Source organism: Pavona decussata, unplaced genomic scaffold, assembly GCF_977016875.1.
Source record: "Pavona decussata unplaced genomic scaffold, jaPavDecu1.1 SCAFFOLD_58, whole genome shotgun sequence".
Taxonomy (NCBI): Eukaryota; Metazoa; Cnidaria; class Anthozoa; order Scleractinia; family Agariciidae; genus Pavona; species Pavona decussata.
In genome coordinates, this window is record NW_028145480.1 from 2,444,846 (window position 1) to 2,470,156 (window position 25,311).

Here is a 25,311-nt window from a genome sequence, read left to right on the forward strand (position 1 = left end):
AGCAATAAAACTTTGTTCAGTTTGTTACATTATTTGTATTAAAGCGAGATCTGTGTCTCTCTAGCAAGTTCTCTTTGGGTGGTCTTGCTGTAGGAGCAATGTTTGCTGCAGCAGGCTTAGCGGGAAGGGGAGGCACTTCAATTTGACCTCTCTTAAATGCAAGGAGATCAGCCATGAGATCATGCAAAAACTGGTAAGACTTATCCTTGTACTGAGGCTTTGCAACCCAGCCAGGACTTCCCTTGGGATGGACAAATTTGTGTTTTGCCACACCCTCTTTGGTCATGGCTTGGGTACGTCCCACATTATGATTGTGGTCAAGAATAGCAAGTTGAGTGCGTGCTCTCATGCCATGATAAGAGTAATGATGCAACTTATGACAGTATTTCTTTGCCATTAGACCGTGATACATCTCCAAGATGCCTGTGTGGATAAATTCTGCAAGCATCGCTATATCCTTTAAAAGAGACTTGTTCCAAGCAACCTCCTTCAGAGCATCATGGGCGGGGCTTCCAACTTTTAGCCACTGCTTCCTTCTCTCGGTTTCTTGTGGGATGGGTGGGTGGGCACACCGATGGAAATGCTGACAACCCTCCCAGTGGTGTATGTTTGCCGTGTGATAAACTATAGATTTCCATCTTTCCACACACTCAGTACCATTGCCTTGTGAAGTCTTTGCACACCACCAGAGGTGAGTTATGATGGCATGAATCCATGGTTTGAGAGCAGCGCATGGCTTTGCCTGGGCCTTTTTGCTCAATTTTTTTTTTACCGATTTAGCCATGTGCCAAACATCAAAGTTGTGCTTGATGTTTGGTCGTTCCTTTTTCAAGTGTGCTCTTACTTGGATATGCCTATCTGTTGCAAGTTTTGCAATGGCCACATTTTCTTCTTGTAAGTGGTCCAAGCAACGCTTCAGTCCTTCCAATTCCATCCCGTTTGAGTTTTTAACCTCTGTCACTTGAACTAATGAAAAATCTAGAACCTTTGATGACTCTGTGTCCACTATACTGTAAGTCCCGTATTTCGCCGAGTGTCCTGGACTATCACAGCGACCATCGCCTCCTGCCACAACCTCCTTGTTCCTAACTTCGCTTAACGTTTGCGCTTGATGTTCAGTGTACATTTTGTCAACAATTGGGAACAGATAGCTTGTCTGAGTTTCGTTGTAACTTCTTTCACTGAAAAATTGCATGTTTGTTGCTTTTGCAACACTGGCAACACTGCCGTAAGAATTTCCAGTGAACAGTATTCCAGCGCTAAGCAATAAATTTCCCGCTGCCATTGAACTAACAAACGGTTGTGTTTGCCACCGCAATGGCTTTTCGCAGCATCCAAGATTTTCTATTGTGGCTAAGGACCCTTTACTTTTAAGTGTTAGGTTTTTTACATTGCGTCCGCAGTTTGGACATTTGACACATTGAGAGAAAAGCTCTTTTAATTTACTCTCAAACACTAAGAACTTTCGCTCTTCGTGGACATCACCGCAGTTGTCGTCAAGCCAGTTGTTGGACTCCCTTTCTTCCTCGTCATCGTCAACTTCACTTTTTTTAAACAATTTAGTATCCTCGGAGTTGTCTTCAAGGTCAGAATTTTCTTCACCAAAATCGCTGTCGACGTCGCTTAATTCGGACTCATCAGAATCGGACATTTCCGTCAGCCATTCATCTTCACTTTGCTCCTCTTTGAAACTGACTGCTATTTCAGAAAAATCTAATTTTCTTACTGACTGTTTAGGTTGGCAAATAACATCTTCATTAGGGAATGAATCCTTGGACGATGCATAGCTGTGGTCATTTGATACAGCGTGGCGGAGGTCAGCTAAGGAAATCGATTTAATTTTCTGAGGGGAGTTTTGGGTATGTGGCATGTCTGTCTGGCATGCTTGATCCACCATCGTAACTTCGGTTTGGCTATAACAGTCATTAACCAAACATTTCGAAGAGGCTTGTATTTTTCTCTTTTTTCTTGGCGGTTTTTGCGTTTTGACGGATGTACATATGTGCGACGTCGCAGCTGATGTCACGAAATCTCCGTCTGGTTTCTGTGCGGCTTCTGAATTTGCATTACTGCTCTCCAAAATTTGATTTATAGTCTGTACGATTTAAAAACAAATGAAGAATTAAAGACCATTTGCCAATAACATTGAAACTTATTTAAACGAAAGGCGATTTTATTGGTAGATTATAGTAAATACACAGTTGTTCGAGGTTTTCTATATATAGCATGAAACGCGACTTACTTCTTCATGAAACGCTTTCCGTTTTCGGCGCTCACTGGCAGGCCTTCGGGTTGATCTCCTCTTATGTGCGAACAAGGTTGGAATCGCATCATCTTTTAAGTTGCGTTTTCTACCACTCTCAGGCATGAGTTTCGACCGTAAGTCTTCTTCGAAACACGAAGACTCAAAATGCGCTGAACATATGTGGCTATGTGCCAGTGGCGGCATATTTTTTCTCTTGATTTGGGCCAGCCATTCACTCAGTCGGGTTTCATCTTTTAAGGGAAATCGATGGAAACTTATTCCTTTCTTAGTATCTCTGGGAGACCTATGTGAACAATTTACAACAACGCAATGAACCATTTCGGATCTCTGTTATTGAAATTTGGCGCGTTCACGACTGAGCGCAGTGACGTCATGCTTGGTACCCACGCCTTCAAGATGGCGGACAAGATGGCGGACGTACATGGTGTAGTTTTACGGGCCTTTTTTTCTTGTAAAACATGCTTGAAATGGGAAGAAAAATAAAAATACTGCAACATTTACTCAAGGACTATTGTTTTCTTTGTTTTGAATTTCTTAAAAAAAATGAGATTTTCACCTTCAGTTCTCCTTTAAGTCACGCTTCTCAAATGAACTCGACATCTATCATCAACCATCTAATTAACAAATCGGCGGCAGTTTTCTATGGTCTATACTCTTACAGACCATAAAATGACGTCAAAAAATGTTCAAAACTCAAGTGGAACCACGAGCCGCAGGCGAGTGGTTTCACTGCCAAGTTTTGGACATTTTATGGCGTCATGTCATGGTCTATAAGAGTATAGACCATGGAAAACTGCCGTCGATTTGTTTTTTACAATAACATGGAAAAAGTACGAGCGGAAGTGACTATTTTTTTTCCTTGAGAAAGCGCGCGCGTTACGTCTGACGTCGTTTCTATTATCTGTGCTCTTATAGACAATAGCTACGAGCCAATCAGCGCGCGGAAATTTGGACAGTTATTGGTAAAACTGATTTCTTCAATTTTATTTTCCTTTTGGGCATCCAATTGGAACAAAATTATTTCCTGTGTTCCCACATCGTTTTCTGTCCTTTTAAAGACATTTTCGTGTAACTGCGTGATACAGACTCATCTGTTCGGATGCTTTAGCTGACAGAAAACTTTTAAGTTGCAGTAAGTATTTAGGAAACTGAATTTTATTCCCCAAATTATATTGTTTATTATATAATGCGAACTGGTCCGGCGAACGGTTGTTGGTTTACCTTTTCCCGCATTTTTAATTAAGGACACTTTTGCTCCTTCGAAAACATCGAACTGAACAATTGAATATTCATGTTTCATATCAAATTCACCGCTAACCATTAAAGAAAAACAAGAAAACTGGTCATAACAAGTTTGTTCGAAGAGTGCTCAACATGTCTAGAATTGGGAGGTTATCGAAGACACCACCTATCTCATGAACATAACGAACAAGTGGTTGGCAAGTGAGTTGACACAGAAATATTCAGGTTGCAAGAGTCAGCATCGCTAGATAAACAAGAAGAGTGAGGTCATTTTTTTCTGCTGGATATTTTCAGGGGTGATTATGCTATGAAGATACCATCTTTTGAGGTTGAGGTTGGAGGCGGCAGGCAGAGACAACTATCTTTTTTGTGGTTTGGTCTCATCTAATAGTTAAGAAAAAAAACGTTTGTGGCCATACATATTGAAACTAAAACTCATCAGTAAAATGCTTAATATGGCCACAGATCCCTTCCAAGTTACACACTGAAGACACGACAACGCAAAGTTAAAATAAATGGCTAATTTATGGCTATATTCTGGCATTTTGAGCCGACTGAAGTGAATTTCCTATACAAAGTCAATAAATTGACATCATGTTCATGTTATCGGATTGTGAGCTTGGCTGGCCTGTGAGGCATCCACTTTAATTTTTGAGAGAGAACGACAGCGAAAGGTAGAAAAATTTTCACCCAACGCAGCCGATCACAAAACATCACATACGGGTGAAAGTCCTTTCTCGTTCCCAGTGCCAAACATTGTTTGTAGTATTCAGTCCCTACCGGCTGACGTGGTTCCAAAAGCTTGAAAAGTTCTAGGAAGCCTGTTCCTCAATCCTTTTTCTCGCAGTTTGGAAGACAGAGATTAAAAGAAAAGATGGCCCAGCTCACAAAGAAGAATAAACCAGTTTGTACCGGCTGTACCATGTGGGGCCAGCGCTAGCCTTACTGGTAACATTTACAAACACTCTTCAGTCTCTTCAGTTTATTTTATTTTGCTCTTAAGTATATCATCAGATTTTCGTTGCGTTTCTGTCATAGAAAAAAATAAGTGTTGTTCAACAGCTTCTATTCCATCCTATTGATTAACCACATCCTAGAATCTCAACCTTAAGCTTAAATAAAGTGATTTTATTTACCTATTTATTTTCTAATTTATTTTCTTTAAGGCGGGATCTTCTGCAGATGTCCAACCTATGTGTATATTAGATTAATTGACATCAAGTTATTAGACAATGTTCGTAAGTTACGTCATTAGACCAATTTCAACGTTGTTGTCTTGTAGTTGACAATTAAGGCCCTGTTCATATGAGCACGGTTGACCGGGCTGGCCCAGTTTCCGAGATCTCGCCTCACCACTAAATCCTTTGTGAAAATTTAGATATGTTCATATGAGAGGGTGGGCTGGCTAGGTTGCCGAGATCTCGGTTTTTCCAACTGGGATCTCGTTAACTGGGCTGGAAATCTTTCTCATGTAAACACTTCAGCCAGGTTACCAAGCAATCTCGTTTTTTTCAACTACGCATGCCTTGTACGGTGGCGGCAAATGAGCAAATTTCTTCCGTCCTCGAATTCGAAGAGATTCCGTTGGGAGACAGAGATGCTAAGCCATTTGATCGACTGTTTTAATACTTGGCTACAACTGAGTCAACAGGGCGGCTCGGATGACATCATTTTGTCTCATTCTACTGTATTTTCCATATCGTTAGTATCCCATGTATGTACTTCGGCATTTAGCTGAAGTAACACAGCTACACGAGTTGACAAAGCTTTGATTGGTGCGATAGTTATGACTTTGCCTTTCGCCATGTTTATTTTCTTTCTCGGAATTTCGCGCCAAAACTCGTCCCCAGGATCTTAGCACCTTTTCTCATCTTGGTAACCGGGCTGATATCTCTTATATGAACCCAAGACAAAATTAGTCCCGGTAGCCGGGCTCATATGAAGAGGACCTGCTAAAACGTGCACCAAGATAAGCGCACGTGCAACGAAACTGAAAGCACGTGCACTTTGTCAGTTTGAAAATTTGTCATTTTCTCGCTATCCTCCCTCTCGACACTGCTATTTTCTAACCTTGAAATGTTGCAAACTAAGTTTCCTTTCAAATTTGCATTTTTGTGCTTCTCCTCACGTCCCTCAACTACAGTTTTCATTATTTTTTGCCATTTCCACATAAGAATGCAGATAACAAAGACAAGTAAAAACATACAACGATTGGGCCAATCGTTGTATGTTTTTACTTGTCTTTGTTATCTGCATTCTTATCATGCAATTTGAATTGCAAATATATACTGCTAAAACTCATCTTTAATTCATTTCTCATCTTCTTGCACATGGCTCCGTTCGCAAAGTTAACCGTCCACTTAATCCTTGTTTCGAAGCTTTTAAGGACTATTATCTCTATCTAAAGAACTTCAAGTCGACTGCAAAGCGCTGGGGAACCACAAGACTGTAAAACTAGCACCACTAAAGAGAGAACGACGCAGCGAGCAAGGCCGTTTGACCGGTTCATCAATGCTGTATCAACGAAAATGAAACGTCAAGGAACATTCATTCTATGACAGGTAATTTCGCTACGACGTATCAAGTTTTTATCAGTTAATCTTGAAATGTTGCAAGTTAATTAGTTTAATTTTCGTGGCCGGTCATTCGTTTTGTTAAATTTGTTAAATTTTGCTTCAATAATTAAGAACAGATGAACTAAGTCACAGCTCAATTAATATCATCAACCATTTAAGTTTCCCGGAAAGTGCAAGCCAGGCGATTTTTGTTTATTTTTGACAATATTCGATTGTTTGCTAAACGTTTTGTCGTTAATTGAACCTATGTTGAAATTTAGAGCGCAACACTGAACAGGATGCATCAGATTGAAGTAAAGTGGAAGTTCAACACAAAGCGAAAGAAGAAGCGTCAATCACAGAAGGTGAGTACCCCATTCCCTTGTTTATTTAGGTTGCTTCAAGTCAGGGTAGCAGAAATGTTCGCAGATTTTATTTGCCGCTTACGTTTCTGGTACTAAATACCAATGAGAGTCTGCCATCTGCTGGCTTTGACCAAACGATTGAACGGACATGGTCTCATTGGCAGAAAGGCGCGCGTGGGTTTTTCATGGTTTGGGGGGTTGAGGTTTCCAAGGACAGGATTTCGCCTAGTGAACAAATTGATCCGGGCATTCAGCCCTCACATGCCAAGTACTGTTTTTATCTAGAGCACTCTGTTCCCTTTTTTGATGGGTTTTGTTGGTATGCAACTGGTCTGCACCCCTCTACAGCCCACACTTCCTCGTCCACTGTTTAAATCGTCCTTAAACATGTTCTCTGCCACTAGAATCTTGACTAGTGCCTCACATTAAGAAATTATTCTTTATGATAGGAATTAAATTCAAGGAGATGATTGACCGGGGAAGGAGAAAAGAAGAAAATCAAAGATATTGCTGACAATGGTGAGTTTCGATAAAGTTGTTTTTGCCTTAAGGACGGTGCCTACTAATACCGAAGTATTTTTGTGCGGCTTATGACAGTGCGGGAAAAGTAGATCTCAGCAAGGCCTATTGGAATCCAAAAAGAAAATTAGGGGTAACCACGCACGCAAATTGACGCTTAATTATTTCTGAAAAATGCCTGGTTACCCCCAATTTTCTTTTGAGATACCAAAAGCATTTGCTAAGTTCTGCTTTCTCCGTATAGTTTTAAACCACGAAAAAATATTCCTGCATTAGAAGGCACCACCCATAGGAAACCTGAGTATCTCGCGATGCGCAGAACGTATGCGCAGTAACAATAGTAGGCACCGTCCTTAAAGGACCCTAATCAGTCTCCGCCATTTTTGATGCCATCGAAATTATTGATATTGCATGGTGAAGTGAAATCTTATTGCTTTACTGCAAGTTGTGTTCCTGAAAGTATGTTTCATTATCTTTAGTAGTTTCACAGTGATTTCGTTCATTTCGACATGCTCCTAATAAAATATAATAGCCAAACTCTCGCATATAAACAAAAACAAAGTTGTGACTGACTAGGGCCCTTTAAAGGAAACCTCCACTCTCGAAACATGTTAAGGTTACATTATCGAAAATACAATTTTCTTTGAAATTCCTTTGGAAATCATGGAAATAATATTTCAGTGTCGGAAAAAACATAGTTTGATTATCGGCTATTTTCGCTTTTAAATTTCCCGCGCGCCGCCATCTTGGGTTTCATGACGTAATAAGGTTGCTCAATTGTTTTACACAAAAGAACTTCTGCTGAATAACAATAGCGGCAACCATTACACGTCATCAAATTCAAAATGGCTGCCCCCAGGAAATTTAAAAGCGAAATTTGTCAATAATCATATTTAATTTTTACAACACTTGAATGTTATTTCTACGTTTTAGACAAATATTTAGAATTTCGCCCCTATTTTCAACGCTTACCCGTCAATTTGTTGTGAGAGTGGAGGTTCCCTTTAATATTAGCTGAGTTGAGTTGCTGAAGATGGTTTTCGAAGCTGACGGCCCGAAGTTAACGCGTCGCGCTTTTGCCCGGTTTAAATCATCTTCCACGTTCTCTTGTCGCGTGGCCTGTGCGTAAGAACTCTCATGAGTATCGATACCTTACGTCAATGACACCGAATATTAGTGTGACACATTATTTCATTTAACGATTTAACGTCAATTTGTTTGGGGGAGTAGAGATTCCCGATCCTTTCATCACACGCTCAAACTTTCTTGGACGCGATATTGTCTGCTAATGTTACCCTCGGTCTACGCCATGAGTCTCGGCCCTAAGAAAAATGGGGAAATTTTCGAAATCTCGTTAGTATGAAGCATCATGTAATTCCTCCGAAATTATTTCGGGCATGCGGTGAATTCAAATTTTTGCAAGAGTTCTCTGCCTACGTAGCAGTCGTTTTCTCCTTCCAAACGGGCATGAGAAGAGAAAGAAAGCTACTGGAGAGAAGTGGAGGGGAGGGGAAAGGAGGAAAGAGGAGGGGGAGGGGGAGGGGAGGTGAGGAGGAGAACAGAATTCCCAAATCACGCAAATCAGGCTTGTAAAATTTTCGCGAGTAAGATTACCATGTTATTCGCGTATAAAAAACAACTTTTTGTCGAGAAAGGTGTCCAGTGAATGACCAAAGGTATGGGATAGAGTTCATTGCCACCCTGCTTTTGTGTCTTGAACACCTCAGTGCTCAAAGCAATATGGACAACAGCTCTGATCTGGGAATGAATGGCCTTAGAAGCGTATCCTAATGCCCTGTAGATTTCAGTCAAGTAGATACACTGTACCTAAAACGACGCGTGTCTATACTCACAGTAACAAAATCACCAGCGACCAAATCTTCGTGGAGCTCTACATTTACTCATAAAACCCTGATTTAGTCGGGGTTTGCAGATTTTAAAGTTATTCAATTTATGACGTCGTCGATTTTTATCATGTAAAATGTTTTTGACCAGTAACTGTTGCAGAAAATAAAATAAAAACTTGCATTTCCGCTTATACTAAACTAGTTTTAGCCCCTTAGTTTATTAGATTTAGCTTTGTCTGACCGAAATATTGGGCAAACGTATTAAAATAACGGCTGCCAAACTGGCCTTGTATCTTGAAAGTTAATAAAATCAAAGACAGTTTACTAGAGTTATTTCGAAAACTAAAAGAGAGATAACCATAAAATCTGGGTTTGTCAGAGGACATTTTGTTCAGGTTACATGTCTTCTTGTCGATAGAGACGTTTCCGTGGACTGTTCAATTCCGTTTCATGGAAGAAAAAAATGGGATATTCCTCAATTGCGTATCAAAAATTTAGTCGTTATCGCTCTGATAATTCTAGTTATTAAAAACTGGATCATTGTATAATGCAATTCCAGGAATTTTATTGGCTTAGCGGCCATGGTATATGAGCCATTATACCCTGCCAGAGAAAAAGAGACCATTAAATTGTCTTCTAATTGTTCCTTGCGAAGCGGAATCGGCAAAATCTAGCAATATTTCGTGATTGTTTTAATAAAACAATTATTCCACTTGCGCTTATTGGACATGAGATGATTATAGCCTTTCTTTAGGGAGAAAGAGAAATGATGCAGTTGAAAACGCTCCGACATGCCCTTCAATACCCCCTACCCACACCGGAAACCAACCCTAAACAATGACAGGTAAATGGGAGCTCTTTCATCCTTATTGGGACTCCAGTTTCTTCGTAGCTGCCCAATTCAAATGTAATCCGCCGTAGCCAAAAAGATGGCAACTGGTACATTTACCCATAATTCTTAGCGTGCGAAAACCCTTAAAAAGCTCATAAAAACGCACAGAAAATTGAGAAAAGTTGTAAAAACTCCAAACCTAGGATACGCATTGATGTTGGTACACAGACGAATTTCGCCAAAAATATGGCTTTCTTTTTGCCTGTCGGATGTGTTAGGTTCGCAAGGTATTGTGGGAAAATGTACAGCCGCTATTTTTTTTTTCGTAAGGGGGATTTTGGCCGTGCACATACCAAGGGTTTGCACGTAGTTAAAACAAGTGCTAAATGCATTTTACTACATCCCTGTTGACTTAGAGCAAAAAGTAAATAATATGTCCAAGAGCTAGACTAGTCGTCGCCAAAGCAAAATTAATAGATTTTGAACCTTAAATGATGAACCTTGTTGGCTGAAGCGATATAAATAAATGTGATTAAAATTTAACTTTCTAATTGCAGATTTTGCTTAATTTTCAAGACGCTTTGTTGATGACAAGCCTTGACGACACAAGCATGGGCACAAGAGCAAGTCAAGCACTTTTTTAGTCAACAAGGTAGAACACAGGTATTAATTATTTTCCAAACGCCGACTAGGATCAATTTTCTTTCCAGTGAATCGAACTTTCTGTAAACACGAAGGCGCACTTTATCAAAAGGCCTCGATTAGCATTTTATTTTCCACGTGAATTTTCAACGCATTTTTTGTATTTTTTATCGCTTTGAAGTAATTTCACTCTTGGTAATTATAAGCCACATTGTTTAGATCTGGCGACAGAACGGAGGAAAATGTTGTTTTCTTCGTTGAAGAAACTATGAATTTTATGGCTGAAGCATGTTCGCTTTAATTTAAAATTATTGAAACTGTCTGCAGGTTTGGTCAACTGCAGAACTTTGAAATTCTCGAAATCTGCTTTGTTTGGTCGGGTTTTGAAAGCAAATATGTGTTTCAAACAATGACTTGATATATAAAAAGCAAATTCATACCGAAGCGACCGTAACTGAGCAAAATTCTTTGTGTCAATGTAAACTGGATTCGAATGTTCTCGCAGTTGTAGGCTACTTTAAGTCTTTTTCTTGACGGTTAATTTCAAATTTTAGTGTACAGCCGGGTTTGATAGAAGAAATCGTGAAAAGTTATATTCACCGGTAATTATAGTCAGTTAAGAAACTTTTTTATATATGCATTTTGCTAATTTTTTTACGTGAGCCAAAAACATTTTTAAAAGCAATCTCGGTTAAAACCATGGATTTCAAAATTAAGATTTCGACGAAATCACATGCTAATATGTTTGATTCGCTCGATATAACATTTCATGAAAACGTTTTGTTTAAAGTGCGCCTTCGTGTTCATTTTGCGAAGTTTAGAAAACTAACAGTTTTTCTATGAATCAATTGCACGATGTTTTTGGTAAAATTAGTTTATCGAGAAATGAAAATTTCCAGCAAAGTCTACGATATTACAATCGTCCATGCCTTTATCAAATTTGATTGACTTAACGCATGTTCAAAATTAATAAATTTTTGCGCAACTTAATATTTTTGTTGCTAACTTCTGTTCAATTTTGTGTAATTTTCCCGCCAAAAGACTTAGAAAAAATACGGGCGCCTAAAATACGCATGCGCCTTTTTTTTTTTGGTTTTTGTTTTTCATAGCCAATTTTTATATTTGCATTTAGTAAGTAAACTCAATGATAACACTATAATTAAGAACTTAAATTCAATAATAAAAGTCACAATCAAGTACACAATTGTTTCAGTTTCATTGTGTCCTTTATTTTCTGCCTTATTCCATGAATACTTTTCCTAATTAATTTAATTAAAGGGTGTGTACAAAACATTTTTCCTATATATACTAAGTCTTTTGGCGGGAAAATTTGGAGAAATTTGCACAGCGTTTCCCTTGGCAACAAATTTGGTCAAGAAAATTAAAGGGGTACTCTTTGAACTTTTCTCGCTCACAAAAAAATTCAGAGAGTAATCCTACAAATTTTGCCCGCCAGATAAATATAAACCACGTCGGATAGAAGCTTAAGCAATTGTCAATTAATGATCAATTCCTAGGAAATTTGAAAAGCGAAAGTTTAAAATTTTCAACGAAACGTTCGTTTTAGTGAAGTTTCATTTCCCAGGTGGTTTTTGCTTTAACAGGTCTAAAGTCAACTTCACAAGGCTAAATAAAGTTTGCAAACTTGAGTTGTCAAATTCAAGTTGGCGTGAAAGAACATTGCAAAAACAGCTTCCAAACATGCTGAAAAACTGTTGTTGTTGTTTTTATTTTTGGTGTGTGTGTGTGTGCAACGTTTTAACACGCCAAATCGTATTTGACAACACGAGATTGGAAACCTCAGTTTGCCGAGCGAAAGCGACTTTAGAAATAAAGAAGCGACATGGCAATTCAAGACAAAATTTTGCAACAGAAGAAGAAACGTTTTTGGATTGCAGCGAAATGCCAATTGTTTCAGGGACGTTTTAATTTTGAATTGATACTTCAATGTCTTTTCCTTCAAGCTGTTACAAAAATGTCTAACTTGCAATGTCGCTTTTTGTGACCTTGTTCAACCAGCAGAGTACTAAACTCCACGTCGATATACAGTGTTACACAGGACAAGACGTTTGTAGTGAAAGCATCTAGAAAATGATACATGTACAACCCTCAACCAAATTTCAAAATTATTCTGGTTTGCGAGTATCAAGACAATTCGTCCTAAGTGATGTTCGAAATATTTTTCAAGCCTCACCCAAATTTGAAAATTATTCTTGTTTTCGAGTATCAAGACAATCCTTCCTAAGTGATGTTCGAATTGTTTTTTGCTCTATTTTTCGTTTCTTTTCTCAGATTTTACTTTAGTGATCGTCAAAGACAATTTTCACGGGTAATCCCTTAATTGGCTCCTCTTGTTCTAAATCTTTCTGGTCAAAATACTAAAAAAAAGTTTCGTAGTTCCTTGGCAAACAATCTGTTGTTATTGTTATTTAATTTTCACTAATCGAGATAACCGATACCTTGCTTACAAGTTTGGTGAATCGATCTTGTTTAAGCAAATTTCCTTTCAACTATCAATTAAAAGAAGTTCTATTCATTCTTTAGTTTCACACAATTTTCACCCAGTTTCAGCACTGTCGTCCTTAGTAATTCTGTGTTTATTTGCTTTTTTTTAATTCGTCGCAATTTCTGTATGTCTTTTCCCCCTTCGTTTCTTTGCAAATTCTTATTGAAAATTTAACGTTTGAGCTTTCACCCATTCCTCTTGTCCAATGCAACACTAACATAGTTAAACAAAGTCTTAAATATAAAATACACTACTGAAACTAATGTCTGGTTGAGATAATGCAAACAATTCAAGCCTAAAACAACAATTAGACTGAGAGAGAGCCAAGGCCTAAACGCAAAAAACCAAATTTTTCATACATTTCTTATCTATAAGGTAGAATGGTTGTTTGCTTTTCTGATAATTTGTCAAGTTTATTTTCTCGATTTCTGACCACAAAAACATGACTAAAATCTGGTTCTTTCCGGAACACCAAGAAGATCCTTACATGCGACCGAAAGGTTCAATTTTGGTTTGTAAGTTTTCATTTTCATCCATATGATTTCTCATTTTGTTTCTTATTTCTGCAAATTTCTGCAAATTTCTTATTTCTGCAAATTCCAGAACAAAAGATAACCTTTTAAATGACTTTGTAGGGATTCCTTGCCACATAAGCCTATATTCCAACGAACGACTTGTGTAGGAATTCGCAAAAAAGTCTTACTTGAAAAAACACAAATTTCACTGGGGTACCAGAAAATGTCTGGTATGAAAAACATTTCTGGAGTAGGACTCCACTTTCCTTCAAATAAAATTATAACATTTTTGATATTTGAAATTTGCACTAATAGAAGCAGTAAATAGTCAAATGAAGGAAAAGGAACCTTTACAAATTGACTTGCGGTTATTAATCAATGGAAAGTGTTGACTGCCCTTGAGGAATTTTAGTTTCTTTTTTCGAATTTTCACATATCTGGAAACTCCAAAATCCAGTTTCAAATATTCTATTGCAATTGGGCAGCCGTAGGATGTATCTTTTCAAAACTTAAAATACATGGTTAGTAGAAATAAATACAAATGAATCCATGCATAATCTTGTATTCCACTTATGTGAAAGTCAAGTTTGATTCAAATTATTTAATTTTGTCCCTAGCCTTCCTTTCAAATCATAGTAGTTAAAAGAACAAAATGGTAAACGGCATAAAGCCCATTTTCATGAGTTGAATGACTAAATGCTCCCTAAATGAGGTACAATTGCCTGAATATTTTTTTTCAAGGAAACATAGCACTTTTAATTCAACAGTTTTTTGCGACCCTAAACCTTTTTCCCGCCTAATTCGAATGCCGAAGACCTTTAAAGGCGTTTTCGTAAGTATTACTTCCACCAGACACTAGTTTACTACCTGTTATAATATCTCAAGAGAACATAAGGGATTAAAGAAGCTTTTATATAAATCTATTGTCACATTTCCCCGAACGTTTTTGCTTACAATGGAAATAAATGATTTGGTTAAGTCACTTCAATTATTTGCTCATTAGGTACGTAATTTTGTACAAGGAGAAATATAGGGAGAAATGCTTATTTGCATCAGCTTTTCCCTGCAACAATTTGGTTATACAGTTTTCCCTTATTGTTAGATAAGGATTCCCGTTGGAACCTTACGTTCCCTTGACAACTACAAAAACTTACAAGGTGCAACTGCCAGGTGCCATGTCTAATGGTCTTTTATGATTCAGAGCTAATTTTGAGAGCCATGATTAAAAAACATCCAAACAGAAGAAAATAATATTTTCAACGCTGATGCATTCTTTGTCGTCTTCCCCTAAGGCCCCTATGAAAATCTGAAATTGAAGGTCACGCAAAATCTCCGCGTTAAAACTCACAAGGAAAGGACCTTGTACACGCTTGATTACTCCCAATCTAGGTAATCCTGGTTTTGAAATTACAGCGAGGCAGTACCTAATATAACTAGCCAAATTGAGAACAGGCTTGAAAACCCTATTTAAACTGGGTATCCCAACCACACCCCCACCACACCCCTATCCAAGGTATCCTAAATTCCACAAAACGTATATGACACAAAATATTTAGTTAGCCAAGAGACGCCCGAAATCGTTTTTCACCGTAGTGGAATTTAGTAGCCAAATTTTGCAGTTGCCGTTGAATGAGCAAGACCAGAAAAATAGATGCTTGTATTTATTCAGCGTTACTTTCAAGTTTTGCCACTCCTTGTCGTTTTTTGTAATTCTCAATCCTCTTTGATGAATTTTGCGTCACATTCTTCACATGTTCAATGACTATCCCTCATAAAACCCTCCAGATTTGGACCCCGCTGATTTAAAGGGGAGGAGTGCCGCCCACCACCCAACCCCCACCTATGATAACTCACTTTGGTCATTAACAGTCAGCGTTTTAAACGATTTAGTATAAATGCACTTTCTTCCGGTTTTGAAACGTTTTGTCCTGTTACATTCGACATGGCAGTAATATTTTCGTTTTCGTAACCATGGTATCTGGCAGTTTAACCTTGTAGTATAACTAGCTGATAAAGAACCCAAGTTTGAGCGATCGCTGTCTTGCTTATCAGCACTTTCGTTGTCGATTTTGAAATCGGTCAAGATGAAAAGATTCGTTGAAGTTTCAAGTTCTAACAAATGTAGAAATTTACGAAGAATTGTATATTCAACTGATCAAAGGAAAACATTTACGTGAAAGTAGAAGATCGCTCAAACTTGACGTTAACTGTTCGCCTCAATAAAAAAAATCTCTCTTTATGGACGACTGCAGCTAGTTTATCTGCACAAAACCAAGAAACGCAACCCCCATTTCCAATGGTTTAACAGCAACAACAAAAAATCGGTTAACTTTGCGAGCTGAAGTATTTTGGCTCAACTGTACGAGAAAATGACGTAAATTTGCTTCAGGGGCCTAATACCTCCCAATCGCCGTCAATATAAAAACGAAATTTTAAGCCTTATTTCCCAAAATTCTTCATTTAACTTTGCGTCATATGACCATCGTCCATCAGAGGTATTTTTTTAGCAAAATAACAAATCAATTTCCTTAGCTTAATTTTTATCCCGTTTCCTGCAGTCCATTCCTTGCTCCGTGATTCTTTTCGTCTTCTTGTGCAATTGTTCGATCCTCTGATGACTTCACCTTTAAGAGAGAAATAAAAACAAATGAACTATTTTTCAGAAAATACTTGTTACTATCCATGCTAAGGTATAAAGGCTTTCCTTCCTAGCTGTCGAGATTACTTATAGTTTGCCTCTAGAGGTAAATTTATGAATTTGACAACCAAATTTTCAATGACGCTTTTAAAGAAGTATTTCTAGAGTTCATTTTCAAAGCCTTCAGAATGTCAGCGAAACTAAAATACGAAATATTTTCATTGCAAAGAAGCCCGTGAAAGCCCAAGATGCCACGTCAAAGCACGTGCTCAGTATTTCGAACAAAATCGCTAGAACGTTGAACGGCGAACAAAACCAACTTCCTCGCAGCCTTTTCCATTCTTTCCTTCTCTTTCTCAGGATATAATTTTGTGTGATAGCAACTGAAATTGAGCGTTCGCGAATTCTGGTACTTCGGTCAATACGTTGAACTGAATCTGTTCAAGCTAGCGGACCAAAATTCGAGGACCTGCTCGCCTACTACGAGTTCAAAAGTTTGTGGGCTGAAGTCCTATGAAAATATACACTTACCATATGTATTTGTTTGTTTGAAGCGAAGTTGTCTTCCTTCCATTTCGGTACATTTTCAAGAGCAGAGTTCGTCCTCACACGTCTTCACTTGTCGGCAAATTCGTTACTTTGACAAGAAATGTGGAAGATGTAATGAATATGGATTACATGTTGCAACCAATCAACAACTCTGCTAACAACGTCACTAGTGCGAGTTTTGACAAGAATGAATGCCTCAATTGATATGTTTATGAATTAATATGATATCGCGCTTGGCCGTGCTAAACACCGGCCTATCCAGTGGTTCCTAAACCTTTTTCCAGTTTGTGCATAAACAACATTAATTTTGCTATAGAAACAAATATTTCTGAAATATAATATTTTCAAACAGAAAATTTCGCTTCCACCATAAAGTGTACTGTGTGTAACGACAAGGTTTGATTAAACTGTTATTTAATCACTGAGGGGGGGGGGGGGGGGACATATTGCGATCAGTTACTGATCAAGCTTTACAAAAGAAACGAGTTGGCTGCACAACGAAACGTATATATTACTTGGATATAAATACATAGAGGAAATTATAGAGGATATTAATTTAATTTTCGAGTGGTATAAACAAGCTCGCATAGTTCGTCACATCTTCCCTTTCACGGGCAACCTAAAGACAAATGAATAAGACAGAAAAAATAACGACATAACGTCTTCTCTGTCTTGTGGATCTTCTGATGACAGTTGTCGACACTTGCTCGCTCGAAACGCCTGTTTTTGGCGCCGATTCAGCAACGGGAAGGGGGGGGGGGGAGGGGGCAGCGCAGCAGATGGAGCCTCAGGGAGGTGTCGCCATGGGTTCAGCCACAGGGCACTGCATCGCGGGTTCAGCCAAGGGGACTCCCACCGCTGACTCAGGTCGAGTGTATTGGACATGAGTGACTTCTTCCGACGACTGCGAAGAAAAAGGCTCATATCAAGTCTCGTTAGCACGCCAGATATCTCTTTGATTTCGACGGCTAACATTTCCGTCGACTTAAACATCATGAGATCAGGTTGCAACTTCTCCCAGACACACACCTCGTTTCCAGGTTCCACTCATCGACCGAACACGAACAGTCTCGCTAGGCGATTAAGGGTCTTCCAAGCAGATATCTATTTAGTCGTGATGGTCCATTGACTGGCCCTGACTAATACACTGGAGTTCTGGCGAAAACCAGTATACCAGGCATTCGATACAACACATTTCATCATATCCCAGCGCTAGCTCCAAAACCAAATTACAGCCGGTGACAAGGGCAAGGTCAATTTAAAGTTAGCACATCTCAGTACGTACAAAGTGAATGACACGATGCGCCGTAGGATTACACTGTGCGGTTAAAATGTAAATACAGCAAAAAAACAAATTAAAAACGTACTCCGAAGCATAGATAGATGCGTTTTATTTAAATCAACCTGGAAACTCAAGCGATGAATTGCGTTGACGTTTAGAAACAAAATTGATAAAGGAAAGGTACACATAAGCTATATAAAAATAGAAAAAGAAATTCCTAATATTAACTATATTCTATGACAAAATGAATAAAAAAGGAATTCTTGAAGCGGTCCGTTCGATATTTAGGTATAGCCCTTCGCCTTGTAGCTATTGACGCAGGTCATACTTGACTATATTTTCTGGCGGAAAAAAGCTGTTAAGTCTACTACTTGGGTTACTTAGATTGCAAAGCTATGTACAACATACTCTTTCACTTAGCTTTGTATTGTACTCAATGAAGGCGACATTGCCTTAAAAGGTCGGAAAATTTGAATCAATTGCAAATAGCTTGGTTTTTTATGTAAAGTGTTGCATTTGAGGTCGTATTTATAGTCAAACCTCCGCTGATGCGGAGATCCGCAACAAGCGGACGCCCGTTTAAGTCGACACTCCGAGATGTGGTCCCACGGGTCCAGTGTCATTCGAGTGCACAGCTCAACGGTATTTATCAGAAATCGAGTTTTTTTGTTGGTGAATTTTGATCCCACAGCTGCATTCGTTAACAATTTTACCAGAGGTCTGACTGTATAAAGGAGCTTAAGACTTGTAAACGGTAGGCAGCTAAGAACACTTAACAATAAAACTTTGAAAACATATCGGCACTGGCATTTGGCATCACTACGTCAAATGCAAGTTTGCCAACACCAGTAGAGTATGTTTTCAAAAATGGAGAATACTTCTATTTCTTGCCAACAACTTAAATGATTTCCAACATGCTTGCTGGCTACTTGTTTTTGCAGGCTCGCACACGGCAACTTTAACCGGAGTTCCAATATCAATTTGCCAAACTTTGCAAAATCTTGGTTCAACGTATAGCGATTTCTAAAAATGTACCCTCTCATGAAAAATTGTAAAAAAACGCACAAGACAAGTTTAGCAAGTAAAACAAACGATAAGCAAATATGAATGACGACTGAAAAAACGTCGCTCAATCGATTAGAGGAATAAACTAGGACTACAACTGCTCAAACCTACGCTGTTTTTATTCCCTCTTAGTCTAAACGAAAATCAAAGAATTGCCTAACGACAAGATAAGTTAATGCAGTAAGATCCAATCGTACATATATGTTCGATTTGGGATGTGTTTAAGGAACAATAGCTGCTAAAATCTGCTAAAAGCTGTTTGGAGGACAGTAGCCGCTAAAATGTAGGAAGTTGAACAGCTCAAACCCAACCACGCTTTACAGACACCTCGTTATTACAAACAGTTTTTGTGGTCTCCACCCACACGTAGCTACACGTATTATTAAAACTAACACTCTCAACAAGAAAATTCCTTTTAAAACAGACATTTTGGCTTGTCCCAAAGATATCCGCAAATAGCGGGATTCGACTGTATTTACGTTTGGTGGAAACATGTTTGCATTAACTGAACTTGCACATGATTTTAATTATGGCTGCATTACAATCAAACCACAATAAACTTCTACATAAAATATAAACGCTCGTTTCATGATAGTATCATGGCTAAGTCTCTAAAGTTAGAAGTTTCCTAAAATATCCTAAAGGCTATAGCTGGTCGGGTACTTGGGTACCTGGCATATTTTTTAGAAGACATTCTGTTCTAGGAAAACTTACACGTCCTCGCTTACTAAGGGTAACATATTTGTTATTATTTCTTCTTTCAAAATCCCGCTGCATAAGACCTCTTTCTGGGGTCAGCCTTGCCATAAAGTTTCCCATCAGCACTTGTGGCCGCGGCCTGTACAACAGCATAAAGGCTGATGTTCCTAACCTCGTGCCCAAGCCCCTGCAGCCCTGTTTGGATGGCCAGGGGCATCTGGTAATCTCTGTCGAGGCGAATGTAGTTAGGAAGCAACTGATGGTGGAGCCTGGGTTCTTCGACAGCTTGTGAGAGGTTTCGATTGAACCACAGGTAGTTCATCACAACCTAAAACAAGAAAATTAAGAAAATCGGCATTTAACACAATCAGGTTTAAATTACAGCCATATTTCAGTTAACGTTGTCGTATTTTAAAGCCTCCAGCTTACGACTAGAAAGCCAAACTTGATGCTTGGGTATAGATTGAAATCGGGTAATTTGGCTGTGCGTAGTTGTGCGGTGGTTTGCGTCAAAGGATGGTAGAAAATACCATAAACATTTGCCTTGATGTAGAGCCGGAGGCATAACTAGCGCTGAGTTTATTAAAGTTATCAATAATTAAAATTACCTAAATCACTTTGCGGTCTTGTCGGGTAGACTTTCGACAACGTTATCGAAATAACTATAAATCGGAACTGGACCAATCTTTCTCACGCGATTCAAGATCTGATAATGGCGCTCTATGAAGTCCAACCATTCTTGAGAAACAGAAGAATTAAGTTGAAAGGGAAGTATCACAGGGTCCTTTGGACCTTTTGTGCTGAAAATTAGTTCACTTCACTTAGTTCAGTATAAAATAATTCTAGAACATCAAGAAAAAGAGATCAACTGAATTCTTTAAAGGAACAACTCATGACCTGCTCTAGTGCATTTCCGGAACGAAAACACGAGAAACTGCAAACAGTTAGCCTTACTCTTTTCAAGTTGCAGCCCATTCTAACCCAGTCCATCTGTGTCCAGAGACACTCATCAATAGTCTTAGTACATTGGGGTGACAATCTACAACAAATTTCAAATTACTTTTAGGTTTTTTGTTGATAAAAAAAAGCGTTTTTAAGTTTCGATTGATCAACACCAAACTCCCGTGATACTCCCCTTTAAGTTGAAAACAAGTAGGTTTACATGAAATCTCACCAAAGAGGTGGCAGTTGTGATTTTCGTGCCGCCAGAGGCCCCGACAACCAGACGAGGAACGCCCTTACTGTCCACAAAAATCGAAGGGGTCATTGAAGACATGGGGCGTTTCCCAGGTTTGATATAGTTGCTCTGTGACGGCTCAACTCCAAAAGCGTTCTTTTTCCCAGGAGTGGAGAAGTCATCCATTTCGTTGTTGTAAATTATGCCAGTGCGCGTAGAGCGATACTTTGAACCAAAGCTGACGAACATAAAGACATAAAAAGTTAATTAATCTCCCTCTCGACCGCACTTGTTATCACTGTAATTTTTTTCGTAACCCACAAATCTTAGGACGCTTTTAATTTGTCAAAAGTGGCCGGCCAGACCAGTCAGTTCATAAACGGTATGTACCAATTTTAAGGATAAGTTTTATCCTAGTCCTTCGCATTTCTCCAAATGGCGCCTAAAATTTTCTGAGTGATTATTTTTCAAGATTTTGTAGCACCATCCCTTCAAAATGACGCATTCGATTTACAGACTGGCCGACCAGATCAGCCAGTTTTGGCAAATTGAAAGCACTCTTAGTCATTTCCGTTGATGCTGATGACCGCTGCGTTCACATAAATCCGACGAACAACCACTTTTATAGATGTAACGCGTTAATACGACCACTAAAATGCAAGGTGGTTTATAGAACAGTTTTCAATTGAGTCTTAAAAAAAACAAAGTTATTACTGGCCAATCACAACAGACGTAAGCAGCACAATGAACCAATCATAATTCGAAACAAATACGTAACCGACGTCAGTAAAGCACGGGTAGAAATAGGGACCCAGCCCCACACCCCACCCAAAATTCCGTGGAGTACCCCCTCCCGGGTGGGGAGGAAGGAGAGGGTGGCTCCAATACCAATGCATCGATCACAATTTCGACTATCGATTACGGTCGCAATACTTTTCACAATTATTGGTAGTTTCAATAGTCATCAAAGAATCTCCTGCAGCCCGTTTCACGTGTTTGAAAAATACATCCCCTGTTTCTTGTTCACCAGTGTTGTCACCCAGCATAACCATGTAACCAGGAGCCGTAAAAATCAATTACAACTTTGCTTCTGTGTTAGTTTGATAGAAACTTGTTCCAGGGCCTTATCTGAATAAAGGAGATGGCAAGTAGTTGCGCTGTATCATAATGCAGGGTCTGAGATTGAGTGAAGTAAAAACTTACAAGATTATCGCAACAGTATCGCGATGGTATTCAACTATCACAATACTATCCAATTTCGTACCCAGAATCCTCAGGCTCTTTGGCCAGCGGTTGGTCTCCAGGTAAGACTCTGGGGAAATGGAATTTTTTTTACCGCAGGATTTCTGCGGTAAAAACAATGCAAGCCGTTACGGGGCAGCCAATCAAAACAATTTAAATACAATTCCAGTTCCCCAGAGTCTTTCCTGGTCACCAACCGCTGGCAGGAGAACCTGAGAACTATGGTACGAGATTGAGTACTATCGCAATAGTCAAAATGACATGACCTTAAGTTTAATAGGCACCCCTAGATTAAAGTGGTTCTGAGTTTTGCGTTTGTGTTTTGGGCACTGTCAAGTGGTCCAGAATTAGACGCATACTTACTAGAGGTTAATTGTATTCGTGACAGAAACTGCATCCCCGTCCGGCGAAATGATGGACAGGTGCGAGGTTCCTCCATCATTGGCCCTCGAGTAAAAATCTCCGTAGTACGTATAGTTGTCAAAGGTTCGATTATCATAAATCTTGTGCCGAAGAGATTCTCCAAAGGCGCTGCTGGTCATATTTTTAACAACCTGATACAGAGAAAAAACGGGAAGGTTCTACTATTTCATATGGGGAAAATATTATGGCTCTAGATTCAAACATGCATCATGACAATGACGGAAGAGTTGAATGAAAGAAATGTGATGTTACTTTTCACGCGGGGTGAATAAATAATAGACAAAGGCATGCTCGGAAAAAGAAAATCATAGTTCTCGTCTCTCAGAGCAGGACTCATCGGAAACGAACTTTCAGCGACGACCCACTTCTTGTAGCCTGTGATGAGGGGATGTCAATGAGGGGATAGCTTTAACAGTTAACGGTTAAATTTTGCCGATTTTGACGGTTGACGGTTATCAAGCGGAAATTTCTTCTATGAGTTAAAGTTAATGTTAACTTTTGTGGTTTTTGATATTAACAATTGCGTTCTGGAGGTTGCTTTTTAATCAGAAACACGTTATCAATGTAGTAAATCATTAATATTTTTAAACCGGAAGTACTTCCAGACGGAAGTGATGTCAGTTTAGATGCAAATGCTGAGTGAGCGAGACCATAAAGTGAGTATCTTTGGGAACATGGAAACCTGTTTACCAATCAGTAAAACGACTGTTTGAGAGCCAGAACTCCGGGATAAGCAGCTGAGATAGGGATATTTGAAAGAACTTGAAACCATTTGAAGGCAAATAATAACTCCTTTTTTGACGGTTGACGGTGGAAAAATTGCCCTTTTTGACGGCTGTTTGACGGCTGACGGTTAACCCCATTGAGTCCCTCTGTGAACAGGCTCCCAAGGGAGGAAGGAGAGAAAAATCGAGCTCGGCCTGGGGGAGACGGCCTCCAGGCCGGATTTAGCACAGAGTATTGAAAATGTTGGTTACTAAGAGAGGGGAATACCGGAGTACCCGGAGAAAAAACTTTCGGAGCAAGGACGAGAGCCAACAACAAACAACGGCCCACCTCCGTCACGTTCCAGAAGTCTTCGTCCCCAAGCAGCGCCCTGTAGGCATAAGCAAACTTGAACGCCTCCACTATTCGATGGTAAGTCAGAATTGAACTGTTAAGGTCTTTGCGGCTCGCTTCCGTGAAATTATAACCTGTATACAGAGGAGATAAGAGATTTCTTGGAACAGTATTTCGGGTAAATCCCTTTTGATCTGCCGACATCAGAAGGGTGGCAGGTGGTTGGGGAGACCTCGGCTCAAGAATAGCCAAGGAAATGAGCTAATAGTGAGATTTAGAATTAGTTTACCGCAAACGGCAGAAATGACTACGTGACCATGTTTATCCTACATTTCCAGCTCGCTATTTTCAGTTTCCCAGTAAATTTAAGCAGTTTTGTGTTAGCATCAAAGGCTAGAATTATTTGCCCTATTCTCAACTATGTACTCATTTTTTCAAGAAGACATAAACGCAAATCTCACGTTTCCCGTTCGCGTAAACGCTATTTTAAATCTCTCTAATACTGAAGAATGTAACGTTTAACAAGGGGAATGAAAGAAAGGAATAAAATGCGAAATTCAGGAATAATTTCCTCTACCCTGTATTTACCTTTCAAAATGTTCAGGATCAATGAAAGAACAGCTCCACTGCCTGGGGGTGGGTTCGTATACCACGTGTAGTTTCCCATTGTTTCAGAAAGCGGTGTTCGAACTTTGGTTCTGTAGTTTTTCAAATCTTCCAGCGTTATTATACCTCCGCCTTCTTGAACATCCTTCACTATATCCTGGGCCAAGCTTCCGTTATAGAAGCTGCCTGGGTCATCGCGAATTCTTTCCAAAGTTCTCGCAAACTTAGGCATTTTTAGAACGGTCCCCAACTTCTTTAAGTTTCCTTGGTCATCTATGAGAAGTTCTCTAACAGTAAATAAAAATCACAGTGTAATATTTAAACGGGAGGTATCACGCAAATTTGTTGTTATTTCAAAACCAAAAAATGTGCATGTGTCTGTCAGGTAGAAACAAAGAAAAGATTGTCAAGTTTGTTATATGATTATTGCCCAGTGCAATAAAACTGTCGATTAGTGCCTCTGGCCAGAGACAGAGTAGGTCGGTATGGATTGAAACTAATATGTTTTTTGAGGCTATAATGTTTTCAAGTTCTCGCATTTTTGTTTCCAAAATGCGCTAAATCAGATCACGAGTTGTTCCTTTCAAGAATTGAGTCGATTTCTTTCCTTTCGTCATTCTAGAATTATTTGGCAGCTGATTGAAGGTCTTATTTCACCATTTTTAACAAAAGATACGAAAATCCCATGTTACTTAATAGCTTCCCCTTTAAGCGATAAACTTGGTCTCGGAGACCCAAAAATTTGATTCCTACACTCTCCCCACAACAGAGAGTTATTTATTATGAAGTCTTCTCAAACTCATTAATAATTCATAAAGCCAAAACAAAGCAAATTACTACCGTGAAGGAGGTCTAGAAATGTGATCTTATCATAAAATTTTGTGAACTTTTGCTTCGAATTTCGAAAAGCTATATCAAACACTAGAAAGTGTTTCCTCCTATTTTCAAAAACCTCAAAGTTAGTTTAAAAAAAAACCATCGCCCAGAATGCAACGACATATCCGGGACCTTGACTACGCCGCCGGCGGTAAATTTAAAAGGTAATCAGCGAAGCGGGCGTCAAACAAAAGAGAAAATGATCTGAAAATGTTGAATATGGCTAGCGTTTTTCGAGTTTTCGTCCAAACTACTAAACATTTCATAGTTTTATCATATGGCTTTTACAGAAGAGGGATCAATAAAAAATATTTGACCATTGTCGACTTTTTAGTCCTTCTATAAACTCTGGCTATTTTAATCTAAATTTTGGCCATTTTAGTCACCAGTGGGTATGGGAAGTCGC

At 39.0% G+C, this 25,311-nt stretch overlaps 2 protein-coding genes across 2 annotated transcripts in view; both read right to left on the reverse strand.

The window, feature by feature from the left end:
* Positions 1-16: 16 nt before the first annotated feature.
* LOC146479637 (uncharacterized) lies at positions 17-2,211 on the reverse strand. Its single transcript, XM_085110237.1, has one exon. It carries the CDS (start codon positions 1,895-1,897, stop codon positions 17-19), a length of 1,881 nt encoding a protein of 626 aa, XP_084966363.1. The 5' UTR covers positions 1,898-2,211.
* A 16,713-nt stretch (positions 2,212-18,924) lies between these two features.
* Positions 18,925-25,311, reverse strand: part of LOC146479638 (glutathione hydrolase 1 proenzyme-like) — a 29,973-nt gene continuing 23,586 nt past the window's right edge. The window contains exons 7-11 of the mRNA XM_085110472.1: positions 24,012-24,316; positions 23,421-23,557; positions 22,305-22,495; positions 20,697-20,937; positions 18,925-19,850 (exon numbers count right to left, since the gene is read on the reverse strand). Of these exons, the coding sequence (XP_084966598.1) occupies positions 19,584-19,850; positions 20,697-20,937; positions 22,305-22,495; positions 23,421-23,557; positions 24,012-24,316 (1,141 nt within the window). The 3' untranslated portion in view covers positions 18,925-19,583. The remainder of the gene's footprint in view (positions 19,851-20,696; positions 20,938-22,304; positions 22,496-23,420; positions 23,558-24,011; positions 24,317-25,311) is intronic.

Excerpts from the sequence above, each read along its gene's own strand:
- LOC146479637 (XM_085110237.1), bottom strand. The coding sequence starts at position 1,897 with ATGGTGGATCAAGCATGCCAGACAGACATGCCACATACCCAAAACTCC.